Below are 16743 nucleotides of genomic sequence, written 5' to 3'. Positions count from 1 at the left end.
CCCTGGGGAGCCCAACCCAATGCAAAACTTGATCCCAGGACCCAGGATCATGCCCTGAGCTGACGGCAGACACTCAACAACTGAACCAACCAGGTGCCCCAGATGGGTACTTTTCAAATATTTTCTCATAGTCTGTGCCTTGTCTATATTCTCTCTAACAGTGTCTTTCACATAGAAAAAAAAAGATAACTTTGTAAATGTCTGTTTCATTGATTTTTTTTCTTAAGTTGACCCCATGTTTAGTGTTGTATCTAAAAACTCACTGCTGGGCAGCCGGGGTGGCTCAGCAGTTTAGTGCTGCCTTCAGCCCAGGGCCTGATCCTGAAGACCTGGGATCTAGTCCCAACTCGGGCTCCCTGCATGGGGCCTGCTTCTCCCTCTGCCTGTGTCTCTGCCTCTCTCTCTGTGTGTCTCTCATGAATAAATAAATAAGTAAATAAATAAATAAATAATCTTAAAAAAAAAAAAACTGCTGGCACACCTGGGTCGCTCAGTTGGTTAAGTGTCTGCCTTCAGCTCAGGTGACAATCACAGGGTCCTGGCATCAAGCCCTGCATCAAGCTCCTTGCTCTATGGGGAGTCTGTTTCTCCTTCTCCCTCTGCTTGCTCCCTCCTGCTTATGCATGAGTGTGAACATTCTCTCTAATAAATAGTAAGATCTTTTAAAAAATAAAAACTCACTGCCAAACCCAGGATCATGCAGGTTGTTTTTCCCCAGAGCTTTATAGTTTTATGTTTTCCATTTAGGTCTATGATCCATTTTGAATTAATTTTTATATAAGGTATGAGGAATGTGTTGAGGTTTATTCTTTTGCTTGTGGATATGCAATTGTTCTAGCACCATTTGTTGCAAAAACTCCTTCCTTCATGGAATTGCTTTTGCCTTTTGTCAAAAATCAATTGAGCATATGGGGGTCTAGTTTTAAGCTGCCTTTTCTGTTGCATTCATCTAGTATCTATCCTTTGACTAACACTACCTTGTCTTAGTACCTGTGGCTTCATAGGAAGTCTCAAAACCCGGTCATGTGAATCCTGCAACATTATTCTTTTCCCACTTGTTCGTTTGCCTTTTGTCGCAAGCCTTCTATATCCTTGTGTCATGGCCTCTGTGACACTTTATTTTTTTCTTGAAAAGACTGAAACATTTTAAGAACATGATTTTTATTCTATTCATATTTCTAGCACCTCTTATAGTTTGGGGAGCCTTAGTTGCACAATACGTGTGTCCCAGAAGATCCAGAAGGGGCTAGCTAGTCCTCACAACTTGGGTGCAGAGCCAGAGGGAGGAGTGTTGTAGGGACATAGACAGAAACCCAAAAATAGGACTGTTGTTTGGCAGATGGGTGCCAGGCATGTGGAAGATCTGACAGTAGGTGGGACTCGGATAAGAATTCTTCCCAAAGGGTATCCCTGGGTGGCTCAGCGGTTTAGCGCCTGCCTTCGGCCCAGGGCATGATCCTGGAGTCCCAGGATCGAGCCCCGTGTCGGGCTCCCGGCATGGAGCCTGCTTCTCCCTCTGCCTGTGTCTCTACCTCTCTGTCTCTATGTCTATCATAAATAAATGAATAAATCTTTAAAAAAAAAAAAAAAGAAAAGAAAAGAATTCTTCCCAAATACCAGTGGCACTGTCCTTGAGAAGCACTGTGCTTGGGATGCCTGGGTGGCTTAGCAGTTGGGCATCTGCCTTTGGCTCATGGCATGATCCTGGAGTCCCAGGATCGAGTCCCACATTGGGCTTCCTGCATGAAGCCTGCTTCTCTCTCCTTGTGCCTCTGCCTCGCCCCCCCCCCGCCTTCTGTGTCTCTCATGAATAAATAAAATCTTTAAAAAAGAGAGAGAGAAGCACTGTGCTTGAACACAATGTAGTCTAATTTCTTTCTTTCTTTTTTTTTTTAATTTATGATAGTCACACACACAGAGAGAGGTGGGGGGGTAGAGACACAGGCAGAGGGAGAAGCAGGCCCCATGCAGGGAGCCCAACGTGGGATTCGATCCTGGGTCTCCAAGATCGCGCCCTGGGCCAAAGGCAGGCGCCAAACCCCTGCGCCACCCAGGGATCCCCTGTAGTCTAATTTCTTAATGGATAGGTAGATGGATAGATGAGTGAATTCAAAATGAAAAATATCTTAACATATTTGTTTCTCTTGAGGTATAATGTAAGATTAGGATGTTATATTAAATATCAATTGCTGTGTAACAAATTATGCTAACCTCAGTGGCTAAAAACACAAACATTTACCCCACAGTTTCTCTGGGTTGAAGTTTGCCAGCTGCACCTACATCTGGTTCCTGTTCAGGATTTCACATGGCCCTGTGACAAGGATGGTGGGCCAGGCTGTGGGGCTTTCAGGGTGCAGTAGGGAGATGGTCCTACTCCAGGCTTGGTCATGTGGGAGTTGCGTGCCTCAGTTCCTTGCCACAGGACTGCTTCACTGCGTGGCAGCTGGATTCCCCCGAGAGAGCAAGACAGGCTTCCCAAGATGGGGGTAATCTCAGACATGCCATCCTATTGCAGTTGTCTTCAGCGTCAGTGAGTCAGTAAGTCCAGCACACATTCAGGAGGGGAGTACGACACAAACACAGACACCAGGAGTCAGAGATGGGTGAGGCTGCCTCCCACCCTGGAGGAGAAAGCCCATATCCTGCCATGGGGACTACCTCAGGTATAACAATGATTATGCTTTTCTAGATCTCCTTTGAGGATGTGGCTGTGGACTTCACTTTGGAGGAGTGGCAGCTACTTAATCCTACTCAGAAGAACTTGTACAGAGATGTGATGTTGGAGAACTATAGCAATCTAGTTTTCTTGGGTAAGAATATTCTTATATAAATAGTGTGTATCCAATAACTGGGGCCTCTAAAATGTTTACTAATTTTGGACCTAAGTTTCAGATGTCAAAGATTCTTTAATTTCTATACCCAATTGAAAGATTTTTGGTTCACTTGCTTTGTTTTATAACCTTTGCAGTGAATATTCTTCATATTTAAGAGTCCATCATTGCAAGGAATTGGGTCCAAGTTGTCTGTGTTTCCACTGAACAGGTTATCACATTATCAGACCTGATGCAATTTTCAAGCGGGAGCAAGAAGAGCCGTGGATGGTGGAGAAAGAAGTTCTAAGTCAGAGCTTTGCAGGTGAGAGGGAATCAGGTGTATGTGTACGTGCAAATTGAATCTCGGGTTTTTGATGATAGGTTGCTTATAATGTTTTGAAAAGTTATTCATAAAACTGCTGGAAGTTCCTAAGTCTTTAGAGTTGGCTCAGGGCTAGTGACCTGAGTTCTCCTGGTTTCTAATGTGCTCTGTCCTGGTCTCCACATCAGGATGTGTCCTCTTTGTGCGGAGCTGGTGATGGCACGTTCCCCCTTCCCTAGACAGCGGCACGAGCTGGTGGCCAGCATTTAGGACAAGGATTCTCCTCCCAGCCGCCTCAGCTCCCTCCTCCTCTCCTGCGCTTCCACCCAGCAGGGGTGGGCTTCCTTCTTCCTCCTGAAGAATTCATAACTTTCTCCTGTTACAGGGACGCCGACTGAGTCCTTCTTTTTTTCTTTTCTCTAATTTGCCAGGTTTCTGATTTAAACCCATAGAGAGTAGAAGATGCAGGTAGAATAAAAACCAAATATCGTAAGCCTGGTGAGGACACTTTCCCTCGCCCATCTTCTGTGCTGACTGAGCCCTTTGCAGGCAACTCCCTGGGTGCTTTTCACTGCATTGATGTCCACCTTCTCGAGGCTTCTCACTAACCCTTCAAAGAGACTACTGGTTTTCAAACCCCCAAGTGCTGTGTGATATTTTAACTACATTTATGTTGGAGGACCTCATGGTATGGCAACATCTTATCCATTTGTTTTTTGTTTTTAATTTCTGTTGCCAGAAGTCAGGGCTAACTCCATTCGAACAAGTTTCTTCCTCCAAGCCTTTCATACATTTTTCTCTGCACTTGAGCCTTTGATCCTCAGATCTTTTCCCCACGTGGACACTATGTGTCTCTTCAGTTTGAGCCATTTCTCATACCCAGGGGTGTTGGTTCCCAGTGTGTGATCTCTGCCCACTTAGGATTGCATTATGGGAACTTCGGCCCTAGTCAGACATTATCTGGGACTTTTAACCAATTTTTAACCAAGTAGGTCTTAATGATTCCCCCCCGCCCCACATAGAAAGACTGCAAGGAACATATTCTCTCTCCCCTGTAGAATTTATAGGGTATAATTATTAAATGTTTCATTAAGTGAGTGTTGTGGGGCCAGGTAAGGCAGGACCTTTCTTATCAAGTATTACTTTAGGGCAAAGGTTTTTATCTAAGCAAGTGTCTCAGCTTACCTTAGGAAATACTTCAAATTATAGATGTCCAGGTTCCATTCCCATGGATGATTAGGTCTGGGTATGTGTAGCTTAGAAAATACTAACTGTGCAGATAAGTTTTGTATTCACTCATTAATGTAGACAACCACTATTATGTGGCATAGAGAAAGAGTCATGAAATAGGAAGAGAAGTTTAACATAGAATAAAATGCAGAACTATATTTATTCAATAATTCAGTATTTGAACAAAAAGTATTTATATTAAAATGCAAAGTTATTTATTAAGATTAATGATACAGAGGGGAACTGCTTTAGAAGTCCAGTTGTGAATGAACAGTGTTTATCCCACATGTATTGAGGGCTTGCTCTGTGCTATGTATAGATGTACATCAGTGACAAGTACAAACTTATTCCTTGCCCTCAGGGTTTATACTCTTGTGGGGGACACAGAAGTAAGATGATTACCTCTTTGATAAGTACTATAAAGGAAATAAACAGGATATTGTTAGGATGTCCTTGAAATGATTTTTACACTTGAATGAGCCATGCCAAAAACTAGGAAGAGCATGCCAAATAAAAGGAACAGCCATTGCAAAGGTCCTGAGGCAGGAAAGGCCTTTGGGCTCAAAGGGATGGGAAGGAATTCAGTATGGCTAGCAGCAGTGAGCAAAAGTGTGAGAGGAAGTCAGAGAGATTGGAAAAGATCAGGGCATGCCAGAACACACAAGCCATGACAAAAGCAAGCATTTTTCATTTTTTTTTTTCAGCAAGGGAGTAAAAAGCCTGATCACATTTTCTAAAGCTCACTGGCTCTCTGGAGACTAGAACTGGGAGGGAGCAAGAGTGGGAGTAGGAATATCAGTTTGAAAACTACAGTGAAAGCAGGCAGTGTGGACCAGAGTATGACAGAGACAAGTGGGTTCACCTGTGCCTGGCCCTGAATAATACCAGTAAGAAACAACATACTTCTTTTCCAAAATGACAAGATTTCTTCTTTCTCCTCCTCCTCCCCCTCCCCCCCTCCTCCTCACCCCTCCCCCTCCTCCTTCTTCTTTTCTTCTTTGAGAGAGAGGGCATGGGGTGTACAGGGAAAGAGAGAGAGAGAAGCAGAATCTCAAGCAGACTCCCTGCTGAGCACAGAACCTGACACAAGGCTCAATCCCAGGACCCTGAGACAATGACCTGAGCTGAAATCAAGAGTTGGATGCTCAACCAACTGAGCTACCCAGGCACCCCAAAGTTTTTTATTTCTTAAATATATTTTTTAAAGATTTTATTTAATTATTCATGAGAGACACAGAGAGGCAGAGACATAGACAGAGGAGAAGCAGGCTCCATGCAGAAAGTCTGATGTGGGACTCAATCCGAGGACTCTGGGATAACACCCTGAGTCAAAGGCAGACACTCAACCGCTGAGCCACCCAGGTGTCCCTATTTCTTAAATATTTTGATGCAGTTGAACTACTTGAATATTATTTTATTATATTATTTATTGACTTGTATATATGTTAATTTTATTTATTGTTTTGATTCTAATTTAAGGTTTTTATTTCTTTACTCAGCTTTCATGAAACCATTTTTTATAAACTCTTTAGGTGGATTTCACACTTACATGTCTACATATGACACTTGCTATTAATCTCCAAACTTTTTCTCAGTCATTTCCATCTCAATAGTTTTAGTACCTCCACTCACGCTGGAAACATTAAGTCCTTTTATTTTCTAAATCAGCAGCTCTAATTGGACCTTTTTCTGAAATTCTGATATGTCCAAGAATTAGATAAGTCTCTGCCTACAGCCCCCTACACACACACACACACACACACACACACACACACACACACACACACACAATCCTGCAGAGAAGAAGTTGACTTCTATTTGAAGTCTCTCAAAATCTTTTGTCTTGCAGGGTACCTCCTGGGAATGTTACCTCACAATAGTTAGTAAAGAATATCATAAAATAAACAAACCTTCACTTTAAAATATCTAATAAATGGTCACGTTGTGGAAATCACAAATTGTATTTACCAGGTAACAGAAAGTCTATCCTAATGTTATCCAAAGAGTTCTTGTGGTTTGGAATGATTTTCATTGACAGGATTACATGTAGGTTCATTATATAAATGATAGATTCAGTTAAAGTGTCAAAAAACCTAAATAAAAGTGTAGATGCTGAGCTCTGGAGAACTCTTGGGTAACCCCAAGAAATAGAAGTCAGTGATGTCAGTGATTCAGGTGACAATTGTAAATGAGAATGTTCTTTAAATGTAATGATCGTTCAGGAACCTAATGTTTCTTGACTTTTGGATAAAAACTTTTTTTTTTTTGGATTAAAAACTTGATATCCTGTATTTACTATGTACTGCACTCAGTGTTCCTCCCTTAATAGCACAGCATATACCAGTCTTGCTTTTCTGTGTGCTTGTTACTCTTAGCATTCACTGTATTGTGAGGACTCTTGACACAGAGAGTGCTTACCTGTTTTCTTCCCTCATCTTCCCTCTGTATATACAGCAGATAATCAGATTGTTGTTGAGTAAGTAAATCAATCACTCTAGTATTTGAGCATAAACGCTCATGATCACTGCTTCTTGAGCGTATTTCATCTTTTCTCATTTAAAGTTTATGTTTATAAACATTTGTAACTTTTAAATGTTTTCATTTCTGTTAGAAAGGTCTTAAAGCTTTTATAAAAATTCCAATTAGTTATCATACAGTGTATGTCAAAATTTTTAATGTCCAGTAAGTAGATATTATATTTTGGAGGATTTTGTTTTGTTTGTTTTTAAAACTGGGATCTTAGGCTCTATGTCAGTTTTATTCAATGAGCATAATTGTTGGGGGATTTACACAGTATGATTCATTTTTTTCCTTTTTAGAAGAAGTCTGGCTAGATAACAATCTCAAAATGTGGCACCAGGATAATCAAGACAAGCTTAGAAGTATGGAGACAGGCCATGAATATGATGTTTTTAGGAAAATATTTCATTCAAGCATTAACTTTGTTCATTTAGGAATGAGACCCCATAAATGTGGCACAGGTGAAAAAAGTTTGAAACATCCCTTTGAGTTTCTTATTCCAAAAAATAACCATGGAAGAAAAAAGCTTGATGAGCTCAATAAGAAATATTTATTCTATATCAAAGCTGATAGAACTCATGGTGGAATGGCATACTGTGGTTGCAGTAAATGTAGAAAAGCTAGCAGTACAGGGTCGTGGCCCAATGCAAACCATGTAACACATACAGGAGTCCATTTATGCATGGAATGTGGCAACATCTTTAATAAGAAGTCACAGCTCATTATACATCAGCGAACTCACACAGGAGAGAAGCCCTATGGATGCAGTGAATGTGGGAAAGCCTTCTCACAGAAGTCATTGCTCACTATTCATCAAAGGACTCATTCAGGAGAAAAACCATATGGGTGTGGTGAATGTCAAAAAGCTTTCAGTAGGAAGTCACTGCTTATTTTACACCAGAGGACTCACACAGGAGAGAAGCCATATGGATGCAGCGAATGTGGGAAAGCCTTCAGCAGGAAGTCACAACTTAAAAGACATCAGAGGACTCACACAGTAGAGAAGCCCTATGGCTGCAGTGACTGCGGGAAAGCCTTCTCCCAGAAATTAAAGCTCATTACACATCAGAGATCACACACAGGAGAGAAACCCTATCAATGTAGTGACTGTGGGAAAGCCTTCTTCTGGAAGTCACAGCTGATTACTCATCAGAGGACTCACACAGGGAAGAAACCATATGCATGTAATGAGTGTACAAAAGCCTTCAGCAGGAACTCACTGCTCATCAGGCATCAGAGGATCCACACAGGAGAGAAGCCCTATGAGTGCAGCGAGTGTGGGGAAGCCTTCATCAGGAAACCACAACTTCTCAAGCATCAAATTACTCACACAGGAGAGAAGAACTATCAGTGCAATGATTGTGAGGAAGCATTCTTTAAGAAGTCAGAGCTGATCAGACATCAAAAAACTCATTTAGGGGAGAAACCCTATGGGTGTGTTGAATGCGGAAAAACCTTCTTTGGGAAGTCACAGCTGCTAACACATCAGAGAACTCACACTGGAGAGAAACCATATGATTGCAGTGAGTGTGGGAAAGCCTTCACCCAGAAGTCCAGCCTGATATCACACCAGAGGACACACACAGGGGAGAAACCCTATGAGTGCACTGAATGTGGGAAAACCTTCAGTGAGAAGTCAAGCCTTATTCATCACCAGAGAACCCATACCGGAGAGAAACCCTTTGAATGTGGTGAATGTAGGAAAGCATTTGCCTGGAAGCCACAGCTTCTTAGGCATCAGAGAATTCATACAGGGGAGAAACCCTATAAATGCAGTGAGTGTGGGAAAGCTTTTGTTCAGAAAGTGCAGCTCATTAAGCATCAGAGAAATCATACAGGAGAGAAAACCTATGGATGTAGTGATTGTGCAAAAGCCTTCTTTGAGAAGGCACAGCTTGTTATACATCAGAGAATTCACACAGGAGAGAGACCCTATAAATGTGGTGAATGTGGGAAGTCTTTTACCAGAAAGTCACACCTTATGAGACATCAGAGAATCCATACAGGAGACAAATACTATGTGTGCAGTGAGTGTGGGAAAGCCTTCAGCAGGAAGTCCCAACTCGTGATTCATCAGAGGACTCACATACTCTAGGAACCATGTGAGTACTGGAATGTGAAAAATCTCCTATCAGACATCATGCCTTCTGACATGTCAGAGGACACACATACACGGGAGGAACCCTGTCAGTGCCCTGTGAAGGCAAGTCTCACCCAACACTTGAGAAAAGAGGGAATCTTTTGAAGTAGACAGTGTAAGAGAGCCTTCTCCTAGAAAACACAACTGGTTACACATTACTGACTTAACATGGAATTCTTATCAATATTGTGGTACAGAATCTTGTAGTCAGAAGTGACAGCTCATTGTTAGAGGAACTACACTCAAGGAGAAACTGGGCCGTTGTAAAAAGCAAGTGAAAGGTTTCATGAAGAAAAGATAACTTACAGTACACTAGAGAATGCATACACAAAGGAAATACTGAATAGTATGAATTAGAGATTTTAATATAGAAGAGCAGTCCTAATTTGAAGAATTTGGATAAGCATGATCCTATTGAAAGAGTTCTATAACATTGTGTTTGTTGTATCTAAGTTTTTATTAAAATAGTTATTTTTAAGTGGTAGATGTGTTTGAAATGTGAAGACTTCTGCTTTCTGCTACAGTGGTATGGCAAGGAACAGATTAATTCCCCTGCCTTGAACAGCTAGAACCTGTAAAACATAAATGAAATGATAGTTTTGAGATCTATGGCAGGCAGAAGTTTGTGATTCCTGGCAGAAGGTAGACAGAGTGAGGTGAGCCCCATGACAGCCCAGCCTAGTGCCTGGTGGCAGTTCCCAGGCTGCAGTATTGTTGAAGAGAACTGCTGACTAGGCATTTGGGAAGGCCGTGGTAGCTAGAATTTGCAGGGGAAAGTACTGGGGAGGAGGGAGCTTTCCAGGAAGAGGGCTGCAGAAATCCAAGGAGTCCTCTTGAGTCTCTTGGCTTAGTGCTGATCTACATATGTGTGTGAAAGGAAAAAGTAGTTCTGGAAAGCAGTAGGCTGAACAGTTCCTAGAAATCAAAGCAGGGCTGCGAGTAAAGTTCCCACCAGCTTTGAACACATGGGGCATCAGGTAGGGTTCTCAGCAGAGTAAACCTTGTGAAGTAATTAACCCTAGATTAAAATCCACTCTGGACCCACAGTGTGTGGCATCCAAAAACTTAGCTGGCATGCGAAGAAGCTACAAGAATACAACTTGTAACCAAGACAAAAAATGATTCAGTAGGAAGAGACATAAAAGAGACCAAGACAGTTGGCATTAGATAAGGATGTTCAAGTAGCTTTTATAAATACACAGGAAAATGTGAATGTGATAAAACCTGAAGTGGAAGATGTATTTTAAAAAGCCCAAGTGTGGGGATCCCTGGGTGGCTCAGCAATTTAGCACCTGCCTTTGGCCCAGGGCATGATCCTGGAGTCCCGGGATCAAGTCCCACATCAGGCTCCCTGCATGGAGCCTGCTTCTCTCTCTGCCTGTGTCTCTGCCTCTCTCTCTCTCTCTCTCTCTCTCTCTCTGTCTCTCATGAATAAATAAATAAAATCTTTTTTAAAAAAAGCCCAAGTGCAACTTCTCAGGATGAAAACAGTAGTATCTGAGGATTAAAAAAATGACCAAAAACAGCCTACTTTGAATGGAATTAAGAACAGATCAGACAAAGAAAAAGAAACGTTGATGAACTTAAGTACGAACAAAAACTGTCCAACTGCTGTACACAGAGAAAAAAAAGACTGGAAGAAAAGAGAGGAGGGAGTCAGTTGCAGTGGGACAACCAACATACATCCGAAGTGGAGTTGTAGGAGAGGATGGGGAAGAGGCATGAGAAAGTATTTGAGTAAATAATGGCTGAAATGTTTACACATAGGATGAAAAGTGTGACACCACATATTTCAGATGTTCAAAGAACCCCAAACAAGATATGTAAAGAAAATCCTGCGAATGGACATCATAGTCAAATTGATGAAGAACTATTGTAAGACACCTAGAGAAAGATAGGATATGGTCACAGAGCAGAGAATGACAGCACACTCCTGCCCAGAAAGTACTTGAGCAAGAAGACAGAGTGACCCCTGCAACCTGGCATTTGTCTGTTACCCATCTTTCAAAAATGAAAGCAAAAGGAGACTTTTTCAGAAAAAGTCAAAGAGAATTTATTAGCTCTAGGCCTTCCTTCAGGAAACCTTAAAGTAAGTTTCAGCACAGCGGGAAAATCATCCTCAATAGAAATGTGGATCTACAGGACAAAATGATGAGTTCTGGAAAAGATGAATATGTGGATAAACAATAAATGATTTTTTTCTCATTTTAAAATCTTTGAAAAAGGTAATCGATTGCTTAAGGCCAAAGTAGTGACAATGTATTGTGGGAGTAAAGTGTACAACAACAACACTTAGGTATGAATTTTCAAACACAGTTAAATAGATTGCATGATGTGAGTTAGAAACCTGTTCCTCAGGCTCAGAGTGACTCTCTAGCAGCTACACTGCACATAGGCTGGACCTGGATAGGTCCTGGTTGTGACCTACTTCTCCCTGCCCTGCACTCTCAGGGGCTGCCCCACTAATTTTTCTGCTTAGGCCCAACCATGGGAGGGGCTAGATCAGCCGGTGGGAGAGGAAAGGCTGGAACATGTATTCCTCCCAGCTCCCCTTACTGGACCTTGGTTTTGGGCGAGTGTATGCCTGTATGGCTGCAGCTCCTGCTGGGCAGCGCTCCTCTGGGGCTGTAGACTTCTCAGTTAACACCTCCCTCTCCTTGCTCTTCAGATACTTTACCATCTCTGGTTGGTGTCCTTAATTATGAACACATATGTAAATAGTCCCTCTATTAAATGTTCTTGAGTTAATATTCTGAGTGTACCATTTGTTTTCTGTGCCATGTTAAATGATGAGCATTTAACAAAATTTTGAGTGTCAACTATTGGTACATGTGCCTCATAGGGCATAGACTGATATCTATCAAGATTTCCCATACTGAGTGTCAATGTTTTCTCTTCGTTTTTAAGCAATTCAATAGAAATTACATTACAAAGTTCTTTGTGTTTTTTTTGTTTTGTTCTCCTGCAAATGTGAATGGCTCCACAGATTATCATCTGCTACATATCTAATGGTCTTGCAGTTATTACCAACCCTTCTTCAATAAGAGAAACTAAAACATTTATGAAGTCTCATGCTATCTCTGGATTAGCCAAGCAATTTACAAAACACATTGGCATTATGTTCAATATGTATGGACAAGAAAAAGATAATGAGTTACTGCATGAGGTAGAAAGGAATGATTGTGCTGTGCATACCGTCATTCCGTATTGTGCTTTTTATTCTATATAATCTATATAATCTGTAGCCCATGGACAAGATTCTCATGTCAGTAGTCAGAATTGCCAGAGTCTCTAAAGCTCCACACCATTGCCCATCACCAACACCATAGTCTAGTCATGTAGACTACCAATGATCCCCAACACAGCAGCCCCATACGTGGTCATTTGTCAAACACCTCTTAAGAATTTCACCTTTCTTTATGATCTCTCACCCAGTCCTTTTCCCTTGGTACCCAGAGCACTTTTGAAGGGAAATAATTGCCATCAGGCTACCCAGCTGCATTTTCTCTCCAGGTGCTTTTCCATTTCAATATGCATTTTGAGGAAGCTTTTCACGCGGGTCTTCCATTTTGTATAACCCTGAAACACACCATTCACAATGCAGTCTGTGCCAATAAACTTGTGTATTACACTGGTCCTGTCTTTAAGGAATTAGCTTGCAAATGAAATCAATGTCTCGAGGCTTGGTAGTTGGAATATAGTGCTGTGACACTTACCTGTAACAGTTTCTCTGTAATAGGACTGTGTGCTCTATATCTGATAGCAAAATGGTTTCTACCAATACAGCTCTCCTCGGGCCCCATGTGTTTGTCACATAGTGAAGGCAAGGCCATGCTCACTCTCCTCTTAGAAAACTTGGGACGCCTGGGTGGCTCAGTGGTTAAGCATCTGTGTTCGGCTCAGGGCGTGATGCTGGGGTCTGGGGATCAAGTCCCATGTCGCGCTCCCTGCAAGGAGCCTGCTTCTTCCTCTCCCTCTCTGCCTCCTTTCTGTGACTCTCATGAATAAATAAAATCTTAAAAAAAAAAAAAAAGGAGAAGAAGGGAAAACTTTCTCTCATGATGTCTGCAGCTTAGAAGCAGGCAGTGTAACATCTCATTACCAGCTCACAAGCATGACAAGTAATAAGTTCCAGCATTGCATGCCCCACCTGTGGATTTAGTGATGCTATCTGATCATTGTTTATTTCCTTTGTGGGGTCTTTGCAATTTAGAGCACAGTCATTACTCATTGTATCCGGGTAGTCTTGACTTCATGTCATTGAGACTGTTACTTCCAGAATGCTAGGATTAAATAAGCCAGGGAACACCAACGTTAATGCCTAAATCATTATACTTAGGTATTTTGCAACACCTACATCATTACAAGTGCCCAACACAGAGTGTGTTGCTTTAGAAGCAGTCATTGGTAAGATGAAAAGAATACAAATGAAATGACATTTGTCATTTGAAGTTCTCATTTAAAGCACTGCTATCATTCCTGTCATTACAATTTATATAAAAGCCACATTAAGCTCAGATTCACAAGAAGATGGGGAAGCAGATTAACTTCTGGTGTTTGTTAGAGTGGTCATGCTAAGGGAGCATTTAAACCACGGACTTGCTACCGCTGTAGCCAGCAAAGTGGCTTGTGGGTTTATCTCCAAACTGTGGTGATCACAGGGCAGCAATCAGTGAATGAGCAAGTTAATGTATACTTACTCTATCACATGTTTGTACAGAGCAGGATGTGTCAGGTGAGGACACCTGAGCTCCTGGCCAGCTGTGCTTCACATACAAGGTTAGGTCAGACCACTAATGGGAAAGGTTGGGTCGCTGTCATTTTGTGAGGAGCAGCCTGTGAACTGTCTTCACTGCCTGGTACACCGAGAGCACAAACTGTGCTAGCTCAGACCTATGGCCACACTGCTCTTTGCTGTATTGGAAAACAAACTCTTTGTACCTATATGTTTACTCAGTAAACTGTTCAATGATTGAGTATGCGTGTGTGTGTGTGATTCTTGGTAACAGGGAACTCTAGCCTCCATTCAGCTAAGCATCGCAAACCAAATCTGAGTTCTCAATCAGCGTCCAGGTTTATCATCCACACACACCTGAAACTGAGGAAAGCACCTCTCCACTCAGTTGTTGGCGGTGGCCCTTGGTTCGCTAGCTGGGGTCTGGGGTCCGGGGTCCGTGCTGAAGTAAAACCTGCTGCTCACAAACCAACCTGGAGACTCCCCTAGTCCTCTGCAGCTTCAAAGAGTACGGTACTTACACTTTAGCTACACCGAGAGAGCAGCTTCTAAGAAAAACAGAGGTGGGCCGCATGCACCTTGACCTTCTGTGTCGGGTGTCACCCCCTCGGACCCCCCTTGCACACACGGACAGTGTCTTCTTGCAGACCACCCAGGCCAAACCGGGTCGGGTGCTGTGCCCACAGGAGACGCAGTTTTCTTTCTTTTTTCTCTTTTTACAATTTTGTTTTTAAGTAGTCTCCACACCCAACATGGGGCCTGACCTCACAACCCAGGGGTCTGGGATGGCGGGCTGCAGCCGCTGGGCTGGGCAGGTGCCCCACATTCCTTTTCTGTCTTAATGCCTTCCGCCCGTACCTGAGTGTGGTGCTAAACTCCAAGCTTTTGCCTCGCTGAGAGGTCCTGCAACGGGAACCGCAGCACTTGTTAGGCCTTGCGCACCGCAGGGCGCCTCCCCGCGCAGCCGCCGACCCTCGGAAGGTCCACCGAGCCGACTGTGAGCGTGCCGCAGAGGCCTCTGGGAGATGTAGGCCTGGGGGAGCGGCAGGCGCTCTGGGAAATGTAGTTCTGAGCGCGCACGTCGGCAACCCGCCGGCGCAGCGTGGGGGCTGGGCGGCCTCCGGGTCCCGCCGGCAGGTCCGCCGATGGGTGCCTCCCGCGCGGGTCCGCTGGTGCGGGCAGCTTCGCGGCCGGCGCGGTGTGGGGCGGTCAGCTGGGGTCGGGAGTGCGGAGGTGCTGGCGGCAGCCGGTGCCCGAGCACTCCGGGAGAGGGTCTTGCATGGGGCGCAGCCGCCGGGGCAGGCGAGTGCGGAGGATGCCGAGGGGGTGAGGTGCCGAGCGTGGCTGGGCGCGGCGTGCGGGGTCTGCGGTAGCGGTGGGTGGTGGGGCCGCCGCAGGCCGGCGCGGCCCGAAGGTGCGGGAAGGTGGACGTCGGAGGTCAGGGCTGGGGGAGCCTGCAGCGGCCGGCGGCGCTGGTGGCACGCGCTGACCCGGACCCCGAGCCGCCGGGGTGACGCCTTGCGGATGGCGGGGGCTCCCGAGCCCTGCTTGTGGGGGACATTCCCGCAGGAGGACTTCGCGCCGAACTTCGGGACGCGAGCCGCGGGGGCCTGCGGGGAGGGGCTTCTGGGCCTGCAGCCGCCACTCGGGACGGGAGGTGCCCCCTACTGCAGGAGCCGGGGCGCTGGCTGGCTCGGGCGGCAGAGCGGGGACCTTCGGTCTCGGGTCCTGAGTTCGAGTTCCTATTAGGCACACAGCTTGCTCTAGAGAGAAAACAGGGACTCGGGAACTATAGGGTGAGTGGTTTGGTAGCTTGGGGATGGAGGTCAGGGGGCCACGGGGATACCCGGGGACATGGGAGATTTGCACTACTGGGGCGACAATTCGTGGGGACAGTCGGACGCGCCATCAGGAAGCCAATAGGGGTTAATAAGTGTGAGGGGAGTGAGGGGCTTGGGGTGAGTGGTAGGGCTGCGGGAGTTAGGGATGGGCCAGCTGCGTCTGGCCTTGCTGAGATGCTGGGCGGGGTGAGGGTCGGGTTGGGGAGCACGTTGTGGGATGACAGGAGGTCCCTGGGCCTCAAGATAGCGTGGCCTTGGGGGTCAGTGATCGAAGACTAGGGGTGTCAGCTGATTGGGTGACCTACACGATATATTCACAGGTCTATGGTTGTATTTGTGGGTCTGAAAGTGGGTTTACTATATAGCACAAAAGGCAGTTCAGGGGCAGCCCGGGTTGGCTCAGCGGTTTAGCGCCGCCTTCGGCCCGGGGCCTGATCCTGGAGACCCGGGATCGAGTCCCACGTCGGGCTCCCTGCATGGGGCCTGCTTCTCCCTCTGCCTGTGTCTCTGCCTCTCTCTCTCTCTCTGTCTCTCAGGAATAAATAGATAAAATCTTTATTAAAAAAAAAAGTAATTGTTACTGATACGTATTTTCTGATTTCTCTGTAATCGTGCCATGTAATAATAAGAGCACTAATGAGCATTTACTCAATGTCAGTGTGTTAGTCATTGTTCTAAGGTACTTAGATGTGTTAACTAATTTAGAACTCTCAAGAACATTATAAACTATTTGTATTTTGAGGAATAACTGCTGAATTGTTCATTTCATGAACTGCTGGATTCAGTTTCCTCTTTTACTCATGCCTTTACGTAAAAATGAAATTGAGGTTCTTATTTCCTGTTGGCTATAAATTTTTACACACACACACACACACACAGTTTCTGTCTCCCTGCTCCACTTCCATCCAGAGGGAATGAGCGCTTGGTGAAATGCTGCTATTGAAGTTGCGGGCTTCCTTCTGCATACTCCACTATTTTGACTCTTTGTTAGGTATGTGTAGAGTCCATAGGAAACCTACTTTGAGCTTTAAATGCAAGTGAGTTTCCAGCAAGAGAGGGAGATTTGCATCAAACTAAAGAGAATTTGTTAATGGATTGAACAGATTCCAGTTTCCATGAGCTAATGGACTTATTTGAGATAA

General features: G+C 44.4%; 1 protein-coding gene across 7 annotated transcripts in view; it reads left to right on the top strand.

Annotated features, from left to right (window-relative positions):
- The window catches only part of ZNF605 (zinc finger protein 605), a 30339-nt gene extending 16338 nt beyond the window's left edge, over positions 1-14001 (top strand). For 5 of the 7 annotated variants that reach the window (XM_055321913.1, XM_055321914.1, XM_055321915.1 and 2 more), the window contains 3 exons: positions 2690-2810; positions 3043-3135; positions 7185-14001. In XM_055321913.1, the coding sequence (XP_055177888.1) occupies positions 2690-2810; positions 3043-3135; positions 7185-8980 (2010 nt within the window). In that variant the 3' untranslated portion in view covers positions 8981-14001. Of the gene's footprint in view, positions 1-2689; positions 2811-3042; positions 3136-3323 lie in introns of those variants that run through there. The other 2 variants (XM_055321919.1, XM_055321918.1) reach the window with 2 other exon arrangements.
- The last annotated feature ends 2742 nt before the right edge of the window (positions 14002-16743 follow it).

The sequence above is a fragment of the Nyctereutes procyonoides genome, unplaced genomic scaffold, assembly GCF_905146905.1.
Source record: "Nyctereutes procyonoides isolate TBG_1078 unplaced genomic scaffold, NYPRO_anot_genome, whole genome shotgun sequence".
Classification (NCBI taxonomy): domain Eukaryota; kingdom Metazoa; phylum Chordata; class Mammalia; order Carnivora; family Canidae; genus Nyctereutes; species Nyctereutes procyonoides.
The sequence above is the reverse complement of the archived record's forward strand: the minus strand, read 5'-3'. Positions and strand labels throughout refer to the sequence as shown.